Below are 21,206 nucleotides of genomic sequence, written 5' to 3'. Positions count from 1 at the left end.
GAGCCTAAACGATCTCGAGCCCGAGATCTAGCTTAAGCTAAGGCTCGTTTCACAAACGAGCTCGAGCTTTACATTTCGAGCTCATTTAAGCTCGCGAGCCTAAACGAGCTTTCGTATATAACTATATTATTTATTTATATTGTAAATAAATATTATATAATTATATATTATAATTATTGTTTTATATAATTATAGTTATTTATTTAATTGATGTCGTCAGAAACACTAAGTGAAGAGAGATAGTTGCAGATATTAATGATATCAATTCGTTTTTAAGTTCCCAATAATCTTTTCAGTTTTCAATCTATATTTCCGTATATGTCACCGCCAATCAAGCCAGTTACATGATATTATTTCTTCAATTTCTTTTACTCTTTTCAACATTCATCTCCCTTCCCATCATTCTGACTTTTTTATTCTAGACCTTCATCTTTTTTTTTTTTGAAAGGCAACCATAAGATTTTATTTATACACACAGGTAGATCTCAAATCGAGCAGCTACCCAAGTCTCACAGTACAATACATAAGATGCCAAGATGCCAAGGTGGCAGCAAATTTAAAACGTTACATACACATTATGAATCTAAACTATAAGGGTTATGTAACCAACTATTCCAATCGATATCTTTTCCTTTGCATCTCCTCGCAACCCATTCAAAGCTTTTGACTTGAATTTCGCATACCGCGACCGGCACGTTCCAACATTTATTTTTAAACACCTTTTCATTACGATTTTTCCACATAAGATACACGCTCGACCATATTACCGCTTGCCAAATGCTTCGACCCACCTCTGATCCAAAATGAACCGAATTCCCATCTAGGAGAGCTCTTAAGTTTAGAGATGAGGGACGTGGAACAGCCCACCAGTCGAATATATTATTCCACACATTACGAACCTTTTCACAAAATAAGAAGGAGTGACTAATACTTTCAATATCTTCATTGCAATTTGGACAACGTACCGAGTGTAGATCCACACCCCTCTTATCTAATTCAACCAAGACCGGGATCCTTCCTTTTAAAATTCTCCAAACGAATACTTCAACTTTTTTGGGAACAAAAGAATTGCGTATAGTGCCCGAAGAGGAGGAAGAACTCGCATGAAGGAGTTTAGAGTCGATTAACTCCGAAAGGACCTTGGTCTTGAAAGAACCTGTGTTACACATACTCCAACACCATGAATCTGCCTTTTCTGGATGTAGAGTGACCGAACTCAGCAGCCTATGCAGATCCTCCAACTCACCCTTTGCCCGACCCGTTGGTTCGCGTATCCATCCCCCATTAAACCGTTGTTCTGATCCATCCTGCAATACTCTTGATCCCACTGAAGCATCTAGGTTAGACTCCAAGTGAGCAAGACGTTTGAACCTGTTTTTAAGTATAGCATCCCCGACCCAAAGATCATTCCAAAAAGATGTTGAAAGTCCATCGCCAATCTTCCTGAGGAACGAGTTCCTAAAGGAGATTCCAAGATCATCAAGACACTTCCCTGCTTTTATTATGTTAGTCCACACAGAAGTATACGGGAGCTCATTAAATTCAAAAGGATTAGAAAGACCCCCCGAAGACCCATAAATACTTGAAATAACTTTGACCCACAAGGAGTTGGTTTCGGTTTTAAACCTTCACCACCACTTGCCGATCAAAGCAAGATTTTTGCTTTTTAAAGAACTCAAGTTTAACCCTCCTTTCTCGAAAGGAAGAAGGGTTTCTTCCCATTTTACCCAAGAGATTTTATGATTAGATCCCGACCCGCCCCAAAAAAAAGTACGTCTTACGCTCTCAAGTTTTTTTACCACACATGACGGGGCCCGGAAGAGTGAGAAATAGTACAACGGGAGGCTATTCAACACCGATTTCACAAGGGTCAAGCATCCACCAAATGACACCGAACGTGCCTTCCAATCCGAGAGTCTTTTAGTGAACTTGTCTAGCACCGGATTCCAACTTTCTAATTTATTCATTCTACCACCAACCGGGAGACCGAGGTAAGTGAAAGGGAATGAGCCGGAATTGCATCCAAACAAGGAAGCCATATTATCAATTTCGGATTTTTCAACCCCAATCCCGAATAATTTGCTTTTTTGATAGTTAACTTTTAGTCCCGAAGTGAGTTCAAAACATTTGAGAAGTTTGAAGAGGTTCCGAATATTCACTATACTCCACTCCCCAAAGAAGATTGTATCATCCGCATATTGTAGGTGCGAGATAGGAATATTCTCGGATCCAATTTCAACACCGAGGAATCTTTTATTTAGAACCGCCCTTTTGGTCAAAACATTTAAGCCTTCTGCCGCAATTATGAAAAGGAAGGGTGACAACGGGTCTCCTTATCTAACACCTCTCTCCAATTTAAATTCGCTTGTGGGGGAACCATTAACGAGAACTGAGATCGAGGCCGACTTGAGACAAGAGGATATCCACCCTCTCCATTTTTGACCAAATCCCATTATTTCCATAACTTCCAATAAAAAATCCCAATTCAAGCTATCAAAAGCCTTCTCAAAATCGACTTTGAACATTAGGCTTTTCGACCGCTTATGTTTTAAGAAACTGAAGGTTTCATTCGCAATTAAGGCCTCATCGAGAATATTCCTTCCCTTTATAAACGCGCTCTGTTCAAAACCAACAAGATTCGGGATTACCCTCCTAAGCCTATTAGAAAGTAGCTTCGCGATGATTTTGTAGTAGCTCCCGATTAGACTTATAGGACGATAGTCATTGAGTACCGACGGGTCTTGTCTTTTGGGAACCAAGGTGATGAATGATGCGTTGCACCCATTTGAGAATGCTACCATTTTGTTTTAGAATTTGGAATGTGTCTTTCACATATACTACCATTTTTCAAATTCTCCACAAGGTTTGAAAGCTGCAACTATCTTTAAGGTAATGTTTTTTTATTTCAATTTTAAGTGCATGCATTTTAAATTCTAATACTCTACTAGACGCTTTAATTAGTTTTATGTAATAATTTGGATTCAAAAGGTGCAAGATAGTAAAAAATTATGAACATATACAAAGAAGCTTCACGTAAATTGAAAGTATGTTTTGGACTTTTGGTTTACCATTTTAATGACACTATCAATTAACATGGTAATTTGAATTTCATTTACATAATGCTACGGAGTATTTGTTATTGCAGGTCATTCAAGTGATCAACCTTTGTAGCTTATTGAATCAAGAATCCAGACCGGCATATATTTTATTTATTTTTATCTCTTTAGAGATGTTTTTCTTGGATGCAGCTTTTTTAATTGTTTTGATTTATGTTTCACATATTTCACATTTGTTTGTGAGATTGAGTATTTTTGCTGGAGTTGTTCTTGTTTATGTTTCACATCTTAATATTTGTGTATGTATGAGAAGCTACAAACTTTCTGATTATATTTGTAGTTATGATCTATTTTTATTCTGTTATAATAACTACTGTATTAAAATAAAATTGAATTTGAACTTGAAACATTGAAATTATAAGATGGATACAATTAGTAAAATAAATTTGTGACACTAATCTTTGATGAGGTTACTCAAATCAACTAACGAGCTTGGGTTTTTATTGACGGGCTCGAGCTTTGCATAACGAGCTCGAGCTTTGCGTAACGAGCTCGAACTTTGCGACGAGCCAAGTTCATTGTTTTAAAAAGAAAACGAGCTGATAACGAGCCGAGCTCGAGCTTTTGACATTAATCACGAGCCGAGCTCGAGCTAAAAATCTAAAGCTCGAATCGAGCCAAGCTCGAGCTCGAGCTTTTTAAAACCTAAACGAGCTGAGCTCGAACACCATCAAGCTCGGGCTCGGCTCGGCTCGTTTACACCTCTAAGTTTCGCCCCTGCTAGTACCATGAATTCCCGTTATCGTACTTCAAGTACGTTACTTGTCTCATACAACCATTGTATCGTATCAGTATCGTATTGGTATCGGTATTGTACCACTACAATCGATCGGTATGGTATAAATACTTATACATTCATATTTTTAGATGCGGTACTTTCATTACGGTAACGATATTTTCCCGTTTTAATACCCAGTACCGTTTCATAAATGATAGTCACATATTATATTCACTAGTTTATCATATTACTTCTAACTATACTTCTATTTTTTTTTTCTTTACAAAAAATGTTACTTTGAGTTGTATTATGTACCCAACGGATATGGCACCATTTTTTACCTTACCGATACCAAAAATGTATAGGTACCAAACCGATTAAATTAGTACAAATCATTTGGTACTTAAAATAGAGTAATAAAGAATAACAGTACCAAGCGGTTTTGTACCGGTACAATACAACACTCGTTCGTAAGCCCTATAATTCAAGTGGTTATGGCGATTTATTACTTGTCCAAACCTGCTTTGGGTTAAGGTCATAGTCTCATATAGTCCTTTTAGTCATCATATAATATCGTCCACACGTGGGTGCGGAAGGAGGGGTATTTGGGTAAATATGGTTCATGCGTACTTGCAAGTTCATGAGCGTGGACAGCTTCCTAAAAACCCCATTTGTTATAAATTGGGTTAAGATCCATTAGAATGTGGCATGATGTTTGGATTGTAAATTACACACTATTTGGACGTTACAACACGTTGGGTGACTTGAGTCATTTGGAGGAAGAAGCCAATTGTTTGATAGTGGATAGGTGGATAAATGGTTTTGAAAATGTAGACGAGTGTAAATGGAGGCAGAAACTAGGACGCGATGATACTTATTTATCGTCCAGTGAGGTGCATACTAGATGGGTTAATATTGTTCCTCACAAGGTCAATACTCGCATTTGGCATTTGAATATCGATAGACTTTCCACTAGAGAGAACTTCTCTCGGCGATGTATATAGATTCATGATATATCTTGCCCGATATGTGGTTTTGATATAGAATCTGTCAGTCACCTAATGTGTCTTTGTGAGGTCGTTGTGGAGATTTTGAGAAAGGTAAGGAAACTATGTGGAACGATCTTTCAGATATTCTGACATATGATGGTGCTATGTGGGTGATTTTTGGTGATTTCAATGAAGTTAGATTCGCTTACGAAAGAAAGAATACTGAATTTTGTGAAAGGAAAGCGAAAATGTTTAATGATTTTATCAAAGATAACTCTCTCCTCGATATGCCTTTAGGTGGTACAACGTATACTCGCATAAGTGATAACGGTACAAAATTCAGCAAGCTCGACAGGTTTCTGGTATCGGAAAATTTCATTCAACAATGGCCAAACGCGAATGTGTTGATTCTAGATAAGAAACACACTGATCATTGCCCCCTGTTTCTTAAAGATGGGGACATCGATTTTGGGCCTAAACCGGTTAAAGTTTTCGATGAATGGTTGAAACAAAAAGATTCACATGATGTCATTAATGCCGCTTGGAAGTCACCAGTCAATAGCAACAAACCCGATGTAATTTTCCTAGAAAAACTAAAGATTGTCAAACAAGAACTTCGAAAATGGTACTCCACGTCGCATGGTAAACTAAAGGTGGAAATTGAGGAATTAACCAATGCCATCAACGATTGGGAAAAGAAAGCTGAGGTGACTAATTTAGATGAAGAACAATTAAATAAATGGATGAAAGATCGTGAATCTCTTACTCAAAAAGAAAACATGCAATTAGAGATGCTCAAACAAAAAGCTAGATACAAATGGGCGTTAGAGGGAGATGAAAACAGCAAATTCTTTCACTCTTACATCCGTCGCCGGCACCATAAAAACAACATCCATGGAATTAACTCCGCCGGGGTATGGATTTCTAACCCTTCAAAAATCAAAACTGAAGCTTTTAATTTTTTTCAGGGACTTTTCGAGAAAAGCAACTCTGAAGGGTGGATGCTTAATAATTGGGATGGCTCAAAAATTGAAGAAAATATGGCCAAAGCTCTTGAGGTTCAATTCTCGGAATCGGAAGTGCTAGAGGCTATAAAAGGATGTGGAAGTAATAAAGCCCCAGGACCGGACGGGTTCAATATTCTTTTCTACAAAAAGTACTGGGACATCATTAAAGAAGATCTTTTAATAGCTATCAATTGGTTTTGGGAATCGGGACAAATCTCAAACGGGTGCAATGTGTCTTTCATCACTCTCATCCCTAAGGTTAAGGACCCTCTCAACTTTTCCAATTATCGACCTATTAGCCTCATCGGTAGTTACTACAAAATTCTTTCAAAATTACTCGCAAACAGAATCAGGAAAATCATACCGAGGCTAATAGGTGACGAGCAAACCGCCTTTATTTCAAATAGATACATACTTGATGGCGTTTTAATTGCTCTTGAAACAATCGACGACCTCAAATCTAGGAATCAAAAGAGTTTTGTCTTTAAAGTTGATTTTGAAAAAGCTTTTGATTGTCTAGATTGGGACTTCCTTTGTTCCATTATGAAATCTATGGGTTTTGGGGCCAAATGGGTAAAATGGATTCAATCATGCCTAAAATCCACTTCTATCTCGGTCCTTGTTAATGGTTCACCGACCAACCAATTCTTCCCCAAGAGAGGTGTAAGGCAAGGAGATCCACTTTCTCCTTTCCTTTTTATAATTGCGGGTGAAGGTTTGAACCACCTCCTTAAGGTTACAACCCTGAAAATTTTAATTAGTGGTGTTAAGGTTGGAAATGATAAGGTTGTCGTATCTCACCTTCAATACGCCGACGACACTATCATTTTTGGCAATTGGAATAAAAATGAAGTCAGGAATATTTTGAAAATTCTCAAATGTTTTGAAGAGTTATCGGGTCTTAAAATTAATCTTAATAAAAGTTGTGTGTACGGCATTGGTGCTTCTAAAGTTGAATTGTATAATATTGCCACTTGGTTCGGATGTAAAGAGGGTTCCTTCCCTTTTAACTATCTCGGCCTTCCCATTGGTGCAAATCTAAAAAGTCATAAAAATTGGGCTCCTATCTTCGATAAGTTTAAAAAACGGCTATCCGAGTGGAGGCTAAAACCATTTCGTATGGTGGACGCCTAACTCTCATTAAAGCAGTCCTAAGTAGTCTTCCACAATATTATTTCTCTTTGTTTAAGGCCCCGGTAAGTGTATTAAAAGATCTTGAAAAATTGCGTCGTGATTTCTTTTGGGGTGGATCTTTAGATGAGAAAAAAATGGCTTGGGTCAAATGGGATCAAATACTTTTACCTTATGAATTCGGTGGTTTAAATGTCAACTCGTTAAAACTAAAAAATCTTTCCCTTATATCGAAATGGTGGTGGCAATTTTTAACAAATGAAAACACTTTTTGGGTACGAATTATAAAGAGTATATATGGGGTTAATGGTGGGTTAGGGTGCTTTTCTAATTTATCCTCAATTAATTTGAAAAAAATTTCGGGTCGCACTTGGTTCAACATCATTAATATCGAGCACACCCTAAATAAGTTAGGGTGTGATATTTCTAATGCCTTTGTAAAAGATGTAGGTAATGGTGATGGTATGAGTTTCTGGAGAGACAAGTGGATCGGGGATAGACCCCTATGCGCTGCATTCCCGAGACTTTTTAGACTTGAGGCGGATAAAGACGCATCTATCTCTGGCTGTGTTTGCTTTTCAGATTCAGGTATCGTTTTTAACTGGAGCTGGAGCACCCTTCCTAGATGGCGAGCAGCTGACGAACTTGCAACTCTTACTGCCGAAATCGAAAATTTCAAGTTTTCAAATAATCAACACCCTCGCTGGACTTGGAAATTTAACCCAAATGGTTCCTTTAGCACCGAGTCTTTAATGCATCATTTGAACTCTTTAGCCGCTGCTAATCTTGGTCCTTTTACCCCCACTGTTCTAAATTCGTTGGTTCCTCAAAAAATTGGAATTTTCATTTGGAGGGCGAAACAAAACAAGCTCCCTGTCCGTACCGAGCTAGATAAAAAAGGCATAGATCTTGACTCCGTAAGGTGCCCGGTATGTGATGATGATGTGGAAACCCTCCTTCACTCCCTTGTGAGGTGTGCAAACTCTAATGACGTATGGGATAAAATTAAAGGATGGTGGAACCTAGATCAATTACACATCACAAGCTTATCGGATCTTGCAAACGTTTCAAACGCTCAGATTAGCACTAATTTCGGTTCCGCTCTTTGGCAATCGGTCGTATGGATTACTAGCTATTACATATGGTTACATCGTAATGATCGAGCTTTCGGTAAGAAGAATCTTAGCACTTCAAAAATCGTGTCTGAAATCCAATCTAAGAGCTTCGAATGGATTAATAGTCGTTGGAAGAAAGGCAATCTAGAGTGGTCTAAATGGTTAACCAATCCGAGATGGTTCGATGCTATTCACACAAAAGTTGGCATAGGTTAATTTTCAGGTTTTTTATGCCGGATTCTTTCGTTCTCTTCCTTGGCGGGGGCTAAGAGGGGTAGGGTCAAGTGCTTTGTCGCTGTTTGTTACAGTACTGCACTCTGATTCCTATTCCTGCTTGTTATTACAAGTTGCTCCCCGCCTAGGCGGGTTTCGGTAGATGAAGGCTTTTTCCTGAACATAAATATTAACCTGCGAGAATATCTACAGCCCGCATTGTATAGTCTCTGTTCTTTTCTTTATAGTTGTGTTTAGCATAGCTTTTTCTTCGTGTTGTTCTTAGCATAGGCCTTTTGTATGAGTTTTCCTATATTGATCTTCGGACCCTCCTTTGTAATTTCTTTTCTTTAATAAAAGTTTGGCTTTTAAAAAAAAAAAAAAAAAAAAAAAAGGGTGTGCACAGACTTGGATCTTTCAATTTTCAAGTAAAGAACGAATGCACTAATTCAAGACAGAAGGATAAACTCTACACGGTTTTTTAAGCTACAAATTACAATTTGGAATTTGGATGACATTATATTTCCGTCTTATTTTATGAGAATAGCTGATATTATTCTTTTCATTTATATTTTTTTGTTTTTGGCTTAAACTAGTTATTGAATTCTCGATTCGCGTCGGGGGTTCGATTTTCAATGTATTTTATTGTGTTTAGTTTCTAAAATTATTTCGTGACTAACGATCATGTCGTTAAAGCGCAACTCGAGTCGAACTAAAAGGTATAACCTATCAAAGATTTAAATGTTATTTTACATCTTCGCGTTCCGCTATGGAATTATCAACTTTTAAAAATTTAACGCAAAATCAATGTGTATGAAAAGTACCTCAAATATTTATCGTTTTTTAAAAATTGTCCGTTTTGCCTATAGTTAGTGACATTGTGTTCCTAAAATTATTTCGAGTTTAACGATGTTGTCGGAAAAATTTAACTCACTGCGAGCGAGAAGATATGACCCGTTAAATATTTGGGTGGAGTTTAGTTAAGATTTTCTATGAAAATAGTTATTTGACACTTTACCCCCTGTTTGGGTGAAACAACCCAACCCGTACTCCGTACGATAATTTTTTTTTTTTTATAATACACATTTACGCGCCAATTAAATATGTAGACCAAATCACAAGTTCCATTAAACCATACAACCATTACCAATGTTTACAAAAGGGCACAAAGGCCATTAGTTAAGTAAATATAAGTTTGACCGAATACAATGATAGTTTATAAACCAAACGACCCAACGAGCATGGTTTGGGACTAAACTACCCAAAAGGTGGTCAACTTCCAAAAGCTCCTACAAGCACATCATCAAGGACATCTAGTGTCCGACAATCCCCTTCCCTTTATCCTCGCCTGCAACTAAAAAGATAAACAACGAGAGGGGTAAGCTAACGCTTAGTGAATGCAATAATTATACATGATCATAAATAGCCTACTTACTTGCATACACTTACACAATACCACATACAAGCTAGCAACTCAACCAACATGAAATCCATCATGCATAAACTACTATCCACGTTCCACATCAAGCTAGCAATAGTATTAGCATATAGTTCACAATATAATATGCTAAGTACAATTCGCACAACCATGGTTAACCAAGTATACAAGAGAACGGTACATGAAGGTCCGTTGGAGTTCATAACATCCACTAGTGTTACTTATACACCGCGTAATCACTAGTCCCCCGGGTGATGTCTTAAACACCGCGACTAACTCACCCTTACACAATGTGGCGTCTTAAACACCGCGACGAATCCACACTTCATTCAATACAATGAGTGGTGTCTTGATCACCGCGACACTTCCACTCTCATGACATTGTGGTGTCTTAAACACCGCGACAATTCCACAAGTCAATTACACAATGAGTAGTGTCTTAAGCACCGCGACAATACTACTTGTTACCTAAAATGTGGTGTCTTGAACACCGCGACACTTCCACATTCATACCACACAAATAAATACATTATATACGTTCACGCATAATTATTCCACTCACCTTGACACAAGGATGATGAATATTCGCTTCCAAACTCAAAGCCAAGTACCTAATACATTAAGTACCAATTCAATACATAAACTAGTGGAATTAACCACATTACAATTACTTGGGCATTTAATGACTCAATTCGCATTAAATGACCCAACTACATCACAACCGCCTTCTTAATGGCCAAGACTCGACTTTAGTTACCAACATTAGTGCATTAAAGTCTACTAGCCTCAATTGACATCCACCTAGGGTAATTTACACCCATTTTACCCAAACTAGGTCAACTAGTACATTCCTGACCCATTTTGACACTTTCACATCCAAACTAGTCAAAGATAACCCAAATGACATCTCTTTTAATTTTAACAAATGTTTAATGCTTTTAATATCATTAACACTTTCAACTCACAATTACAAGGCCAAAACCCTAGATTATGGCCATTAGGGTTTCATTACAACAACCTAACCCAAATTCACCCATTTTACTCCCAAATGGGTCATACAAGCTTCTATTAACCAAAACCCTAGCCATAATCAATGAAAACTCGAAACTTAGAGTTAGAACTTACCGAGACTATCACCACGTAGCTAGAGTCACAAGGAACAACTTTAATATTTGCTCCAAAGATCAACCCTAAATCCTTCCTCTCTCAATCTCACTTTGAATCCAAATGGGTGTTAGAGTTTTGGGAGAGAAATTGAAAGAAAATGAAAAAGGAAAATGAAATAAATGAACTAGTGGACCAGATTTAATGCACCCATCTGATCTATACGTCCATTTACCATTTTGCCCCTCAAAATCTCTTAATTTAACCTAAAACCGGGACCTGGCCAGCAGGCCTGCCGCGGCGCGGCACTAAACGTCGCGGCGCGACGAATCAAAGTAAAATTCCCATGCTTAAGTCCTGTTCTGATCTGGAAACGCTTGATGGGTCGCGGCGCGGACCCGTTTGTCGCGGCGCGACATACGCCTGGGTCTGGCCACTTCGACTAGTTAGTCAAATTTCCAAGGTTTCCACAACTAATTCCTTCATTCTCGTTCCCAATACACGTCTAAGCCTCACATCTAAGTCTCACGAGACCTAACACTACACAAGCTCATTTGTACACTTATATACGCACATGTTAACTAGCACACAATAAATTATATATATACGTTTATCTATACAATTACGCATAAGCTTCCGAATCATAACGTACAAATGGTTAAATATGTACCTTTAGTCACGTACGGGAAAAACGGGATGTTACAACTCTCCCCCACTTAGATCGGAGCGCGTCCTCGAGATCCAAGCCGCATGACAAGCCGGAAGATAAACCAAAGCAAACTCTTCGGATTCCCATGTAAACTCGGAACCCTTTCGATGTCGCCATTGCACTTTGAAGGTTCTAACTTCCTTGTTCCGCAACATCTTAACCTTTTCATCAAGGATTGCAACCGGTTCTTCCGCATACTCTAACTTGTTATTCAAAGTAATCTCATCCAATGGCACCCAAGTCGAGTCATCCACAAGACACTTGCGAAGATGGGAAACATGGAACGTATTATGAATTCCCGCAAGTTCTTCGGGTAACTCTAATCGATAAGCAACCTCACCAACACGTGCCAATACCTTGAAAGGACCAATAAACCGAGGAGCTAACTTTCCTCGCTTTCTAAACCGAATCACACCCTTCCATGGAGAAACCTTAAGCATCACCATATCACCTTCTTGAAACTCAATCGTTCTTCTACCTTTATCGGCATAAGACTTTTGTCTATCTTGCGCCGCTTTAAGTCGAGCCCGAATCATTTCAATTTTACTATTCGTCTCCAAAACCAAATCGGAACTTCCGATTTCTCGTTGACCCACTTCTCCCCAAAAAATGGGAGTTCGACATCTACGCCCATAGAGCATCTCGTATGGTGGCATCCCAATACTAGCGTGGTAACTATTATTGTATGAGAATTCCACCAAGGGTAAGTGCTCGTCCCAACTTCCACCAAAATCAATAATACACGCCCTCAACATATCCTCTAGCGTTTGGTTAGTACGCTCGGTTTGACCGTCCGTTTGAGGATGATACGCCGTGCTCATTTTTAATTGAGTACCCATATCTTCATGAAACTTGTTCCAAAACCGAGATGTAAAGCGAGTATCTCGATCCGAAACAATAGATACCGGAACCCCATGTCTTGATATCACCTCCTTTATAAACAACTTAGCTAAAGTCTCCGATGATATCGTTTCCCGAATGGGAAGAAACAAGGCACTCTTCGTCAATCTATCAACAATCACCCAAATCGTATCGTATTGGGTTCGCGCCGTCTTCGGTAACTTGGTAATAAAGTCCATGGTAATGTGCTCCCATTTCCATTTTGGGACTTCCAATGGTTGTAACTTACCGTAAGGCTTTTGGTGTTCGGCTTTGACTTGTAAACATGTGACGCATTGTTCAACATACTTAACCACGTCACGCTTCATGTCGGGCCACCAATAATCTTTCTTCAAATCATAGTACATTTTCGTTGCACCCGGATGAATGGAATATTTGGACTTATGTGCTTCATCAAGTAGCACTCGCCGGTAATCCCCCATCTTAGGTACCCATACCCTTCCTTGAAAGGACAACAAGCCACGCGAGCCCATTGTAATGAACTCCGATTGGCCAACGATTCGTTCCGTGTGCTTATTGTGAACATAAGCCTCTATTTGATCTTCACCCATCTTTTCAAGAAAGTCATTAGTGATAATCAAACGTAACGATCCAACCTTTATAGCCGGATGTGTACTCTTTCGACTCAAGGCGTCCGCAACAACGTTCGCCTTACCCGGATGATAAAGTATCACGCAATCATAATATTTCACCACGTCCATCCATCTACGTTGACGATAATTCAAATCTCGTTGAGTGAAAAGATGTTTCAAATTTTTGTGATCCGAATATATCGTACACTTGACACCATACAAGTAATGGCGCCAAATTTTCAACGCGTGCACTACCGCCGCCATCTCAAGATCATGAGTCGGGTATCTCGTTTCGTGTTCTTTTAATTGTCGAGAGGCATAAGCGATGACTTTACCTCTTTGCATCAGAACACACCCGAGCCCATTCAACGAAGCATCACAATAAACCACCATGTCTTCAATCCCTTCCGGTAACACCAACACCGGAGCTTGACATAACTTTTCTTTCAACAATTGAAAGGCGACTTCTTGTTCTTTTTCCCAATTAAATTTAACATTTTTCCTCGTCAACTTCGTCAAAGGAGAAGCAATCTTAGAAAAGTCTTGAATAAACCGAAGATAATAACTGGCCAATCCGAGAAAACTTCGGATTTCCGTATGCGTAGTCGGTCGACTCCAACTTTTCACCGTTTCGATCTTCCCCGGGTCTACCATAATACCTTCTTGATTCACAATATGACCAAGGAATTGAACTTCCCTTAGCCAAAATTCACATTTGGAGAACTTAGCATACAATTTCTCCCTTCGCAACGTCTTCAACACTTCACGTAGATGGTGTTCATGTTCCTTCATACTCTTGGAATAAACGAGTATGTCGTCAATGAACACGATTACCGACTTGTCCAACATAGGTTGGCACACTCGGTTCATTAGATCCATGAATGCCGCCGGTGCATTCGTGAGACCAAAAGGCATAACCACAAACTCATAATGCCCGTAACGCGTCCGAAAGGCCGTTTTCTCGATGTCTTCCTCACGGACCCGCACTTGATGATAGCCGGACCGTAAATCGATCTTAGAAAAATACGTGGCACCTTGGAGTTGATCAAATAAATCGTCGATCCGAGGTAATGGATAACGATTCTTGATCGTCACTTTATTCAAGTCCCTATAGTCGATGCACATTCGCATGCTTCCATCTTTCTTTTTCACAAACAAAACCGGAGCACCCCACGGCGAGGAGCTTGGTCGAATGAAACCCTTCTCAAGCAACTCTTGGGTTTGATTAAGCAATTCTTGCATCTCCGTCGGCGCTAAACGATAAGGGGTTTTAGCAATGGGAGTAGCTCCCGGAACCAACTCGATGCGAAATTCGACTTGTCTTTCCTCCGGAACACCCGGTAATTCATCCGGAAAGACATCTTCAAATTCGTTAACCACCGGAATCTTACGAATAGGTGGTGGCTCATCACGAGTATCAACTACGTGAGTAAGATAAAACAAGGCACCGCTCTTGCGAAAACGTCGTGCCCTTGCATAAGTGCACAATGGTACGAGTCTTCTCCGTCTATCGCCATGAATAATCAACTCTCCCCCACTTGGGGTCCTAACATGAATGAACTTATCATGGCATGCAATATCGGCTCTATAACGATCGAGCCAATCCATACCAACAACAATATCGAACTCACCCAAAGTCATCGGAATGAGGTCAATTTTAAACGTTTCGGTACCAAACACAACATCACAATTCTTACAAACATCAACCACTAGCGCCGTCTTGCCATCCGCTATTTCGACTTCAACCGGACGGCTCAACTTAACTAGCGGTTTATTTAACTTAGATACAAATCGAGGCGACACAAAAGACAAATTAGCACCGCTATCAAATAATATCTTGGCCGGTTTAGAGTTAACCAAGAAAGTACCTGAGACAACTTCGTTCGATTGTTTAGCTTCATCATTAGTCATCAAATAATTTCGACCCCGGCCCGTACCCGCCGCCTTCTCTAACCGCTTGACATGATCATTAACCAACTCGGGACACTCGGTCTTCTTGTGTCCTTCCTTCCCACAATTGTAACAAGTGAATTTTGTAGTAGAAGATGGTTTGGTGCAATCACGGGCCATATGTCCCCTTCGCCCACAATTATGACAAGAATAGGGGAAATCCCCCGAAGCACCTTTCTTCACACTCCCCACACTCTCGGAGCCTTTCTTAAACTTCTTGCTAGAAAAATTAGATTGACTAGTAGCTTCAAATTTTTTCTTGCCCAAGGTAAGGCTATTCTTCCTCATCACAAGCGCCTCGAAACCCTTGGCCATGTTAAACAATTCGTCAAAGCTTTTCACCACATTCACACTTATCTTCTCTTGATAACTATCATTCAAGATCCGATAAAAATCTTCCTTTAACATCTTGTCGTTCCCGACATACTCCGGGCAAAATTGAGTTTTAGACAAAAACACGGATTTGAGAGTGTTCAAGTCCATCGACCCTTGCCTCAAGGAACGTAACTCGTCCTTTAGCCTAGTGAGATCAGCCGAAGTTCGGTATTCTTCGAAAAATTCCACCTTAAACTCATCCCAAGAAAAGTCCATGCATTGTTCTTCTCCATAGACTTGAATCTTTGCATTCCACCATAGCTTGGCATCACCTCTTAGCATGCTACAACCATACCTTGTCTTTTTATCGTTAGGGCACTCACATGTACGAAAAGCCCCCTCCATATCGGAGATAAACCGGGCACTCTTAAGTGGGTCCCGTTCACCATCAAAGGTAGGAGGTTGAGCATCCTTGAAGTTCTTAAAGAAAAAGTCTCGCCTCCCCACATTCTCTTCTTGAAGAACAATTTTAATTTGTTCCTTAACCATATCGACGACTTGTTCTTCAATAGTGTCTAGAAACATCTTCTTAATATCAACAAGAAAATCCGCCCTTTGGCGTTGAAAGATGGCCTCAACCTTGGCCGTGAACTCGGGATCCTCGCTCGTGCCCCCATTATCGGTGTCGTGTTCGTTTCTCATCTTCATTCTATAAAACGGGAAAGATTAAACAACGAAACCAAAGACATGACACATATATACCATACCACCCCATCTCGCTCAACAATCGTCATACATCGCTCGTTTGACACGATTTGCACCCGTAGCAAGGGTAGCTAGTCATTGCTACACGAGCACGTCGCATTAACTTGCTAGTACAACGTCTATCTCGCTTGATGATTCCAACTACAACACAAAACAATGAGTGCATGGTTAGTTCATATAAACCTACGCACTACCATTCCCGATTCGACCCGAAGTCGTACAAGTCCCGCCTAAAAGCGCATACACATAAAAGTCTAAGTCTAGGCACCTATCTCAAGTCGCCTAAATCCCTTAGACCATGCTCTGATACCACTTGAAACAACCCAACCCGTACTCCGTACGATAATTTTTTTTTATAATACACATTTACGCGCCAATTAAATATGTAGACCAAATCACAAGTTCCATTAAACTATACAACCATTACCAATGTTTACAAAAGGGCACAAAGGCCATTAGTTAAGTAAATATAAGTTTGACCGAATACAATGATAGTTTATAAACCAAACGACCCAACGAGCATGGTTTGGGACTAAACTACCCAAAAGGTGGTCAACTTCCAAAAGCTCCTACAAGCACATCATCAAGGACATCTAGTGTCCGACAATCCCCTTCCCTTTATCCTCGCCTGCAACTAAAAAGATAAACAACGAGAGGGGTAAGCTAACGCTTAGTGAATGCAATAATTATACATGATCATAAATAGCCTACTTACTTGCATACACTTACACAATACCACATACAAGCTAGCAACTCAACCAACATGAAATCCATCATGCATAAACTACTATCCACGTTCCACATCAAGCTAGCAATAGTATTAGCATATAGTTCACAATATAATATGCTAAGTACAATTCGCACAACCATGGTTAACCAAGTATACAAGAGAACGGTACATGAAGGTCCGTTGGAGTTCATAACATCCACTAGTGTTACTTATACACCGCGTAATCACTAGTCCCCCGGGTGATGTCTTAAACACCGCGACTAACTCACCCTTACACAATGTGGCGTCTTAAACACCGCGACGAATCCACACTTCATTCAATACAATGAGTGGTGTCTTGATCACCGCGACACTTCCACTCTCATGACATTGTGGTGTCTTAAACACCGCGACAATTCCACAAGTCAATTACACAATGAGTAGTGTCTTAAGCACCGCGACAATACTACTTGTTACCTAAAATGTGGTGTCTTGAACACCGCGACACTTCCACATTCATACCACACAAATAAATACATTATATACGTTCACGCATAATTATTCCACTCACCTTGACACAAGGATGATGAATATTCGCTTCCAAACTCAAAGCCAAGTACCTAATACATTAAGTACCAATTCAATACATAAACTAGTGGAATTAACCACATTACAATTACTTGGGCATTTAATGACTCAATTCGCATGAAATGACCCAACTACATCACAACCGCCCTCTTAATGGCCAAGACTCGACTTTAGTTACCAACATTAGTGCATTAAAGTCTACTAGCCTCAATTGACATCCACCTAGGGTAATTTACACCCATTTTACCCAAACTAGGTCAACTAGTACATTCCTGACCCATTTTGACACTTTCACATCCAAACTAGTCAAACATAACCCAAATGACATCTCTTTTAATTTTAATAAATGTTTAATGCTTTTAATATCATTAACACTTTCAACTCACAATTACAAGGCCAAAACCCTAGATTATGGCCATTAGGGTTTCATTACAACAACCTAACCTAAATTCACCCATTTTACTCCCAAATGGGTCATACAAGCTTCTATTAACCAAAACCCTAGCCATAATCAATTAAAACTCGAAACTTAGAGTTAGAACTTACCGAGACTATCACCACGTAGCTAGAGTCACAAGGAACAACTTTAATACTTGCTCCAAAGATCAACCCTAAATCCTTCCTCTCTCAATCTCACTTTGAATCCAAATGGGTGTTAGAGTTTTGGGAGAGAAATTGAAAGAAAATGAAAAAGGAAAATGAAATAAATGAACTAGTGGACCAGATTTAATGCACCCATCTGATCTATACATCCATTTACCATTTTGCCCCTCAAAATCTCTTAATTTAACCTAAAACCGGGACCTGGCCAGCAGGCCTGCCGCGGCGCGGCACTAAACGTCGCGGCGCGACGAATCAAAGTAAAATTCACCATGCTTAAGTCCTGTTCTGATCTGGAAACGCTTGATGGGTCGCGGCGCGGACCCGTTTGTCGCGGCGCGACATACGCCTGGGTCTGGCCACTTCGACTAGTTAGTCAAATTTCCAAGGTTTCCACAACTAATTCCTTCATTCTCGTTCCCAATACACGTCTAAGCCTCACATCTAAGTCTCACGAGACCTAACACTACACAAGCTCATTTGTACACTTATATACGCACATGTTAACTAGCACACAATAAATTATATATATACGTTTATCTATACAATTACGCATAAGCTTCCGAATCATAACGTACAAATGGTTAAATATGTACCTTTAGTCACGTACGGGAAAAACGGGATGTTACATTGGGGGTCGGTTTTATTTTTTGAACAAAGTTGGGGGGCTTTATTTGGGGAAAGGAAGGGGAAAAAAAAAAATGAAAGGACCAGAATGACTCTGGTTACTATATCATTTTTGTCTAATAGTTAATATATGATAATATAGAGGTAGTAGTACTATTAATTGGAACGATTAGATTGTAAATTTTTTGAAATATTTTCTAAACTTGCTAGTAGTCCTTTAGCTATAAAAAATTTTCGTTAAAAATTGGTTAGTAACTAGAAAAAAATTCAGCCGCGCGTTGCTGCGGCACCTTTCGGGTTGCATGCTCATAATTAACGTCACGTTATGCATTTACAGAATAAAAAATGTATTGCCACGGGTGTGTTATGTATGGAAGATAGCCCAGAGTATTTAGCGATTTTTAAAAAGCGTCGGTTTCGCGTATAGGAAGTTGCGTTGTGTTCTTAAAATTATTTCGAGTTGAACGATGGTGTTGAAAAAATTTAACTCGCGGCGAGCGGGAAGATATGCTCCGTTAAAGATTTGGGTGGAATTGAGTTAAGTTTGGGGGTGTGATTTTGAAAGTTGCTAAAAGTTTAGGGAGGTTTTAGGGGTGTTTTTGGGATGATTTTGGTATTGTAGTTTTGACCAAAGTCACAAACTTTGGTCAAAACTACAAAAATCTTGTTGATTAGTATGTAAGGTTAATAATTAGATTACATAAGTGCAAAGATATTTATTTATTCTTGTTTGTCCTAAAAGCAATCACAAAGACTAGTTCCGAAAAAACTTGAAATCTTCGTGTGGCGGGTTTGCAAAAAAAGATTACCGGTCAAATCCGAGCTTGATAAACGGGGCATTGACCTTCATAGTATTAGATGCCCCATTTGTGATGATAGCTTGGAAACAATTGACCACACTCTTATTTTTTGTAAACATTCCATGGATCTTTGGAACCGTATCTTTGCTTGGTGGAAAATCGGTAACTTCTCAAATCTAAGTGGTAATGAAATTCTTCGAGGTAATGGACCGGCTCAATTGACAAGTCAAGGAAAGCTCGTGTGGCAAGCGGTTGAATGGGTGACCGCGTACTATATTTGGAAAAATAGAAATAATATGGTATTTCGTGGCAAGATGTGGAACGTCCCGGTGACTTTTAACGAAATTCATGCCAAATCTTTCGAATGGATTTCGCAAAGATCAAAGTCAAAACGCAAGCTTCAATGGCTTGAGTGGATAACTAACCCATCGATTTATCTTAACATGTAATTTTAGAGGTTATTGTTTGCTATCTTTGCAAACACTTCGAGCTTACTGTAATATGGGTGCTTAAGCACCAAACCTTAATCATTTCGTGTTTAATATTAATCTTATCTTGCTTTTCAAAAAAAAAAAAAAAAAAAAAAAAAAAAAAAAACTGTATACTTGTATGGTTTAAGAAATAGTCATAGTCTTTAGACCCTTTTGGTTATATCCATTTTTATAGTGGTTAGAGATAAAACATAATTTAACCCATCCATATGTAAACGGGTTATTGAAAGTTTCATGCATGCCTTCAATGATCATTTTGCTTTATCTGGTACCTGGTTCGACAATACTAGGATTTTAACAATACGCGTTATTTCAAAATCAATTATGTCCTAATAAAGACCTTTTTTTTAAACAAAAGAAAAAAAAAAAAAAAATAGAAACTGAAAGGAATTGCACTAAAGATACCACTATGGTCCAGAGTCCATTGGGGCAAATGGCCCAAATGAACATCAGTTCTGATCCAGTATTATCAAATTATAATTTGTTTTGAATGACGGTTAAGAGTCACTGACGGGGGGTTCAAACGCGATGTCCACCTAGCCGACCATTTATCTGGACGAACTATTTACAGTCCAACCGCCCCTTAGAAGGAAACCATCACCACGAATCCATACAGGCATCGCGTGTAGTATAACCCCCGGTGTGAGGCTCAAACGCATAGAAGTCCGAAACCTTCAAGCCAATTTTTATTTTCATAAATTTGGCAAGTAAAATGTTCTTAACTTTTAGAAAACAACTATAATTGACATATTTGTTAACCTGTTCAACTATAACTCTACTGTTACGTAAAACAATATCCTTATAGAGTTATAGGAGTATTAAAGATCTTCGAATATTATGCGAATTAGAAAGTATCGGGATCTTTTATAGTAATATGTTGGAATTGAGTGAACACAAAGTTGGAATAACCATAGGATCATTGTCTTAGAGGTGTTGAGTTGTCTTTCTAACTACGGGGGTATAGATTTTTTTTTTTTAACAGCTGAGAAATATTATTAATGAAACTAGCAACGAGCTAGAAAATTACAAAGACATTAAAGGATTTAACAACTAAGTATTCCAATTAAGATTAGCCTTCTTGTAACGTGAGGAAAGCCAATCGAAAGAGGAGGAAACGATAAAATCTAAAATGTGACATTTTCTAAATTTTGAAGGATCAAATATGCATCCGTTTCTAAACCGCCAAAGGGACCATAGAGTAGCGTAGCAAATAACTTCTAGAACAATGATTTTCGTAGAGGAAAGATGTGTTGTCATAATCCACTCCCAAAGTTCATTTACCGAATGCCATACAGGAAGAGCTATGTCAAGCCATTTAGTGATAAAAATCCAAACTTGAGTTGCAACAT

General features: G+C 39.0%; 1 protein-coding gene across 1 annotated transcript; it reads left to right on the top strand.

Moving 5' to 3' along the window:
- The first annotated feature begins 19,488 nt into the window (after nt 1-19,488).
- LOC139840901 (uncharacterized) lies at nt 19,489-19,815 on the top strand. The gene has a single exon (XM_071831142.1). It carries the CDS (start codon nt 19,489-19,491, stop codon nt 19,813-19,815), a length of 327 nt encoding a protein of 108 aa, XP_071687243.1.
- The last annotated feature ends 1,391 nt before the right edge of the window (nt 19,816-21,206 follow it).

This window comes from Rutidosis leptorrhynchoides, chromosome 4 (genome assembly GCF_046630445.1).
Source record: "Rutidosis leptorrhynchoides isolate AG116_Rl617_1_P2 chromosome 4, CSIRO_AGI_Rlap_v1, whole genome shotgun sequence".
Lineage (NCBI taxonomy): Eukaryota > Viridiplantae > Streptophyta > Magnoliopsida > Asterales > Asteraceae > Rutidosis > Rutidosis leptorrhynchoides.
Note: the sequence above shows the minus strand (reverse complement) of the source record. Positions and strands in the feature narration are given on the sequence as shown.